A 7,654-nucleotide genomic window follows, 5' to 3' on the forward strand; every position below is an offset into this window, starting at 1 on the left:
CAAGTTAGTGATTTATGTTGTGATTTGACTATACTGTAGCATTTATGACATTATGCATATAAATTAAACTGTCAAAATATGTTTTTGGGAAAGATTGCCCTCCCTGATATAACATGTTTTATGTATAGTAATTAGGGGTGTTAACAGTTAATCGATTAACTATTAATCGTTAATAAGAATGGTGATTGACCAATTTAATTGATTAAATAATTAATTTTCAATATAATATTTCAATGAATAACATAAGGCTGGTGATTATGCTTCAGATTAGAAAGTCGATTCTCCGTCATTAGAAACAAATCTTCTTGACTGGTGGAAAGTCAGGGCATTAGACTGCCAGCATTAGCAAAATGCTATTTGTCCATTCCTGGTAGTGGTGGGTGTTACAGGTCCTTGCAGGGACACAGATCCTTTGACTCTGTTCCCTAAAAGGATTTGTTCCTGGATTTGTTCATTGATTCCTTCATAGCTCTCTCCCTGACTCCCGCGAAGGAGAACGAGAGTTATGCAGTGACTGATTCCGACTTCAGACTCCTAGTGAAAAATATTTAATCTACTGTGCTTTGTATGTGAATTCCTACAGGAACCTCACACAAACAGGTGGCACGACTTAGCCTTTCTGTCATTTGCAAATTATATAGTAGGCTATCAAAAGTGCAAATTATTTAGCAGGATGTCACAATTTCTTATGAATTTGTAGCGTTATTAGTGCAGAAGTTATATTTATTTCGCGGCGAGATGTTGTACTATAGCCAAAATTGTGATTTGCTGTTTCAGTTTTACACTCTTTATTTTCATTCTCTGTCTGCCTGTCATGATTTTATGACCCATAATTCCATGCAGAATCTACTGAATGCCGTGCCGTTCACAATTGCAGCGGGATTGTCGGATATGATTTTATCTTCCAGCTTGGCTATGTTTGTGTTTATTTTGGCTAACAGCGTTGTGTCAGTTTCCTGCCTCATGCATTGCTCTTCAAGCTGGCTGCACTAATGTTTAGACAATGCTTGTGAGAAAGCATGTCAGTGGTGCCTAGGGTCCTGGCGTGGTTTTTCTGTAAAATGGCCTTCTGGTTTTGTTTGGCATGTGTGCTGGGAGAGCGGTAGGCATTTATGGAAACTTTCCCGAGTTTCGTTTTGCTGCTTGTGCATTCATGCAACTAATACCACACACACACACACACAAACACACACACATGCTACCCAACCTCCCACAGTTGGTATAATTCTGTTCAAATCCATCATTGCCATCTCTATGTCTTAATGGCAATTGCATTGCACATGTTTGTAGAGAATAAAATATATCACTCCTCGGGAGCCAGATTCTCTAATCGGAGTCATTCGTGTCCATATTAGCCTCCTCAACCAGTAAACTCCAAGTGAAGGTTTACACCCTCTGCTACACTGGCCCTTCGAGCCGGAGTGAGTGCAGCTAATGAAATAATATGGACAAGGCGGTTCCAGATGCACCAGAGCCCCAGAGTAGGCCCCGCACAGATCATCGTTTGCCTCCTTATTTAGCCGACTATGAAGTTGGTTACCGACCTTCTGAGGATCCTCCTCTGTCTCTGTCAGTGCATTTCCCGCTCAGGCTCTCTCCCACATCCAAACTGCCATTCTGGAGGAGAGGATAAAGCAGATGGAGTAGGACACCCTTCATCACCAGCTAGAGGACTCTCATGCGGACCTTGAATATCAGCGGCTAGAGGCTCAGGCTAAGGAAGCTCAACGTCTTCAGGAGGAGGCTCTCCAGGCTAAAGAATCTTTAACCATACAACTGAAGCCGTCGCTTGAAGAAAGCAGAGAGTGACTGGGAGGTAGCCAAACGTGTCACCACCTTACTCACCGCTAACCCTGAATCCGCCAGTCCAGATGTTCCATTACCTCCTGCTAGTTTCCTGCATCTTCCTCAGACTTCTGACATGGACCAGGCTGAGACCCTTCCTTCCGCTCACCCTCAGCATTCCACGCCTCGGCAGCCAGAGTTTCCTCCAGCAGCTGTGTCAGCCACAGCTATTCCGACTGCTTCAGCTGCACTGCAGGCACTGCCACAAGTATATCGAGACTCAGTGCTGCTCTCTCCTGGATCTTCTCAGCTGATGTCACACACTGTTACATCTACTGCTCCACGTCCTGCACCCCATGTGACATAGTATCTAACTCCAGCATCCATGGCAGCCTTTGGGCTACAGCACTCTGTATCACATATTTTCACACTTTTTTCCCTTGTCAGAATAAAGCCTAACACTTTACAATAAGGTCACGTGACTTCAGTATGAAAGAAATTTGTCTTTAGGTAGTAGTTAAGTAATGTTACTAATTTATTATAGTTACATGATTATTTATACATTAGCAAAACACAGGATGAACTTAACCAGAAACAAATACATTAAATGTTTTTATTGGCATTAGTCAATGGCAATTCATGTGACCTTACTGTGAAGTGCTACTGAATAAAGTGCAGTAAAATTGTCGGGCTAGTGAGCTAGTGCTCTCATTTTATGTTCTGAACCCAGAACATAAGCAGCATCAAATACAAATCTCCTCACTTATCATGTATTTTATTTGATTTCATTTACTAATTATTTGCAAAAATACCTATTTTCTAATAAATGGTGAATTTGTTGAAAGCGAAAGGCCCATGCCGTGACACACCCCTTTTGTGGACCGTAGAGTTGGACGCAGGGAATTGTGGGAAAAGATCCGGATTTCACCAGCATTTACTGTGGGCTTAGCGAGAGAGAGACTATTGATAGAAAATAATTAAAGGAAACAAACTAATTCTCCCTCCCCCCTCATGGATTCCAGGTAACAAAATAATGTAGTAAAATAACAAACTGAAATAACCAGAACAAGACAGCACAACGGGGACGCTTCTCAGCCCTTTCTGTCGCTAAGGCTCTTTCTGCCGCTGCTTTCACGCTCACACTCTCTCTCACTCGTCAGTCAATCCCCGGTCTCAGACACCTACTGGGAAAAGAACACACTTTTAAACCCAGAACTGATTAGTAATGTTATCCAGGTGTGTGTGCCTACTTAACCAGTAGGCGTGGTCCTCTGATTGCCCTGAACCTCCCTCACAAACCAAGCCCTGCCACACAGAGTAATCTGATGAATCAATCTTCATGTCAAAACATGCAACTCAAACTGATTAAAATAAATAGAGGCTATATTAATTTACAATATTAAGACAAGGACACCGTATTAAAAGGGATCAGAAGCACTCATAATGTGGCTCTGGTTTGCTTGCTTTTTACCTTATAAAAGATATGGCCCTGCCTTCAAATCTGAAATCAACCTGTATTTACTGGAGAAAAGCTAAAAATTCCCTTTTTTGCATGAAGGTGCAGCCATCCTGGAACATGCTAGGTTGTGATGCCACTGAAATAAATCTGTCTCTAATAGATTGTTTTAAAATGACCTCTTATTGAAATAAAGTAGATGCCCTAATTGACTTGCCAATGTATGGTAACATGAAATGTGTGGAGTTGTGAAAAAACTGAGTTTGAAAATCTTTAGCCTAGGTGTACGCAAACTTCTGGTGTCTACTGTAAGTTGTTTCTCCAAATGTTTCAGCAGATAATTTTAATCATTAGGTGTATTGTTTCTCTTATACAATCATTTTTTCCCAGAGGAGCTGCCCATTCTGCTAGTGAAACTAACGATTTGCCCAGTGAGTACCCCAGTAAGGGTGTTACCCCAAAACTTGATCTCTTGTTATCCCAAACCCAGTTCTCTGAAACAATGAGTGGAGAGATCCACCTATGGGGAATGTCATCCAGTCTTGACCTTCGCAGAAGCATCCAATTGCACCAAGTCTGGCTCTGACAGACAGTAGCGTGTCCAATGCTAAAGGAGGCCACACTGCAGCGCCTGGTGTTTGCTCTGTTTGCTCTGTTTCCCGCCTTTCTACGCTGTAAAGCGTCTTTGTGACGGTTTGTAAAATGTCTGTCTGTAAAAAGCACCATGCAAATAAAACTGAATTGAATACTCCTCAGTGAACATATGCACTTCTCATGCACGGCAAGCAGTGCAGTCTTGGTGGATTTCTCCACCGAGGTTACGATTGTAAGCTAAATTTCTCTTTAATCATCTCGTGTTTGAGACACACCTATGGGGAGATATAGACAGCTCCCAGAATGCCTTATGCTCACAGCTGAGATGCTGTCAGGCCAGCAGGGGATGCCTCCTCCCCTGAGGGGAGGGTGGTGTCTGGCACATCCCATGTAGAGAAGTACTAAAGACATTCCACCGCCCAAAGCTATAGCCAGGACCCAGGAACAATGTGAAGTACTGAAACCCATAGCAGATGAGGGGAGATGTGTGCGCCTCACACAGAGCTCACCCCCAGAACTGAGTGGGCTACCGGCCTCCTGGTGACGTTCAGGTGGTAGAACCTAGCAAAACCCAGCCTGCAGCTGAATAAATTTCCTGCAAGGATACCCCATGGAATACGGCCCACGATGCAGCCATGCTTCTCTTCAGAGGAGAAATATGGTGGATGAAAAGCAGCAAGCTCCAACATCTCACATGTGAAAGCAGGGAAGCTTTTAGGCATAAATGCTGGGTTGAGTTTAAGAAAAACCCAATCCATATTAGGGGAGAATATTGTGCATGAGATGCACTGAGAGCACGTGGAGGTCACTGACTCACTTAGCTGAGGCTAGTGCGAGCAGCAACGCTGTCTGGAGAGACCATTTTAAATCTCATTTATAGATTCAAACGGCCTTAGAGACAGAGCCTCCAGCTCCAGTGATAAATCCCAAGGGGAAATGAGCTTTTTAGCAACAGGCAGAGAATAGTAAGCCCCCTTCATGAACCTGTGAATGAGGGGGTGCTGCCCCACTGCATAGTCTCTGAACCCAACATGACAAGCAGTGAGAGCTGCCAGGTTGACCTTAATGATAGTAAAGGATTTATCTTTATTTGTAACAGAGCACTGGTAAGGCACTGACTGACGAGAGGCACACCATCTTTCTAACACCTGACACTTATTGTCATAAAGTGGCCTGGTAGAGGGCTCTCTCGTGCTCTGGATGGTTGAAGCCACGTGAGGGGGAAGCCCTAATGCGTTGAGGTTATGCCTGTCACGGGCCAAGCTCATAGAGCTACTCGCTCGGGGCAGGGGTGGTGTATTTCCCTGTTCATCTGAGACAGGAGGTCCGTGCATAGCGGGAGTGTGCATGGCTGTACATAAAGGAGAGGGATAATCACTGCAGTAACATTTCCACAGTCTGGGGATGGAGACACCATTCATTACATTACATTACATTATAGGCATTTAGCAGACACTCTTATCCAGAGCGACGTACAACAAGTGCATAGGTTCATGATGTAGAGGTGCAAAAGAAACACTAGAGTGAAGTAAGGATCGTAGTGGCAGAAGTGACCACATCGATCAAGACTCCAACCCTGTAGAGTAAGCTTGCTCAGCAAGCAAGAATCCTACCAAGTACAAACTAGCACTGGAATCACACCTAATCATACAAAAACAATCCTGCCAGATACACTAACATAATCAAATTATCCTAGCTAGGTACAGTGAGCTGAACTATAGGCTAGGGAGGGGTGGGGAGAGGTGCAGCCTGAAGAGATGAGTCTTCAGTCTGCGTTTGAAAGTGGTGAAATTCTCTGCTGTTCTGACCATCACGGGGAGGTCATTCCACCAGCGAGGGGCCAGGACAGACAGCAGACGGGAGCGGGAAGTGCAGACGCGAAGAGGGGGAGGTGCCAAGCGTCCAGAGGTGGCAGAACGGAGAGGTCTGGCTGGTGTGTAGGGTCTGATGATCCTCTGAATGTACCCTGGTGCTGACCCCTTAGCTGCCTGGTATGCAAGCACCAAGGTCTTAAATTTGATGCGAGCCATAACAGGCAGCCAGTGGAGGTCAGTGAGCAGGGGGGTGACATGGGAATGTCTGGGGAGGTTGTAGACCAGACGCGCTGGAGCATTCTGGATGAGCTGCAGGGGTCTGATGGCGGATGCTGGCAGACCAGCCAGTAGCGAGTTGCAGTAGTCCAGGCGGGACAGGACCATCGCTTGAACCAGGAGCTGGGTTGCGTAGGTGGTGAGGAAGGGGCGGATTCTCCGGATGTTGTACAGGAAGAACCTGCACGTTCGACTCACCGCCGTGATGTTCTGGGAGAGGGACAGTCTGTTGTCCATCACCACTCCAAGGTTTTTTTCAGTGGGTGATGATGACACCACAGTGTCCCCTAGGGAAATAGAAAAGTCGAGAAGGTTAGAGGATGGAGCAGGGATGAAGATCATCTCCGTCTTGCCTGGGTTCAGCTTAAGATGGTGGTTATCCATCCAGCTCTGGATGTCTCTCAGGCAAGCAGAGATGCGAGCAGAGACCTGAGTGTCAGAGGGCGGGAAGGAGAGAAAGAGTTGGGTGTCATCGGCATAACAATGATAGGACAAATAGAGAATTTCCAGGAGGGAGAGATCAGCAAACCTGTGCCCCCACCACGGCCAGATGGGCGGGGGGTGTGAGAGAAGGAGAAGGAGGAGGAGAGGGCTGCAGGGGTTGCAGTGTTGCCTGGTGTGATCCAGGTCTCAGTGAGGGCAAGGAAATGTAGGGAGAAGAGGGACGCGTAGGCTGAAATGAAGTCAGCCTTCCGCGTAGAAGACTGGCAGTTCCATAGCCCTCCTGCGACCGTGAAGTTGTCACAGGGGGGTCAATGAGGGATAGCGAAGGTTGGAGAGGTTCCGTCGCCGCGGGGGGGCTCGCCTGCAGAAGCGAGTTCTGTAGGGGAGAGAACAGGTTTGGATGGGATGGACACATGGCATAGCAGTGAGGACAGGGAGTAGAGAGAGGAAGGGTGGTGGTAGAAGGATAGGGATGCAATGACGCAAACTGGGAAGGAGCGACGCTAGCGTCGCTCCAAGCCAGACTACAAGCCCTAATTAGCAAATGAAAAGCAGCTGGTGACTAAGCAATTGCCCCACAAACCAGCAGCTAACTAGCTCCACACAATACCTGCTTGATGCAGTCAGTTAAGAGCAAATGAGGCTAATAAGATACTACACTTCACAAACAAACACCAAAACTAATGCTGGGCAAACTACAAAACAGGTAGAAGTCTAATCTAGCTACACTAATGGCAAAAAACAGATACTTAGCCCGCTCTAGGAGAACTTCTGCGGGTCCTGCACAGCTGAATCCTAAACCCCCGTACAGTGGGTTTCTCCGTGACAGCAGATCAGCGCTCGTGTTCAGAATTCCTAGAACATCAATCAATCAAATTTTATTTGTATAGCGTATTTCACAGCAATTGTCGCAATACCCTTCACAGACAACCCTGGCCTAAACCCCCACAGGAGCAAGCCTAAAGCAACATGGGTCACGCGTAACCACAGAAACAAAACTAGAAACAAAAAAAAAAAAACAAATGTGGAGAAATGTTGTCATGTTTTACAGATTTCATATTTAACCAACTTAATTGGGACAATGCCAGTGACAAATGTTTAATAAAAGCTGAAAAAAGTGGGGGCTTAATTTCTCTAAACATAGTTCTTCAGGACCACTTTACTTCTCTTGCTAGGCAGAAGTTAGAGGTAATAAATGGTCATAATGCAGCAGGAAACAAGGAGACTCCTCAAGAAAGTTTTCACAGCTTTCAAATGTCCCCACTTATTAAATTTTTTGTGCAGT

General features: G+C 45.6%; 1 protein-coding gene across 2 annotated transcripts in view; it reads left to right on the forward strand.

The window, feature by feature from the left end:
- Positions 1-3,061, forward strand: part of LOC118210034 (NACHT, LRR and PYD domains-containing protein 3-like) — a 181,297-nt gene extending 178,236 nt beyond the window's left edge. Inside the window, exon 15 of one of the 2 annotated variants that reach the window (XM_035385854.1) lies at positions 1,575-1,893. In XM_035385854.1, coding sequence (XP_035241745.1) covers positions 1,575-1,647 — 73 coding nt within the window. In that variant the 3' untranslated portion in view covers positions 1,648-1,893. Of the gene's footprint in view, positions 1-1,574; positions 1,894-3,021 lie in introns of those variants that run through there. The other variant, XM_035385855.1, reaches the window with a different exon arrangement.
- Positions 3,062-7,654: the final 4,593 nt, after the last annotated feature.

Source organism: Anguilla anguilla, chromosome 12 (genome assembly GCF_013347855.1).
Source record: "Anguilla anguilla isolate fAngAng1 chromosome 12, fAngAng1.pri, whole genome shotgun sequence".
Classification (NCBI taxonomy): domain Eukaryota; kingdom Metazoa; phylum Chordata; class Actinopteri; order Anguilliformes; family Anguillidae; genus Anguilla; species Anguilla anguilla.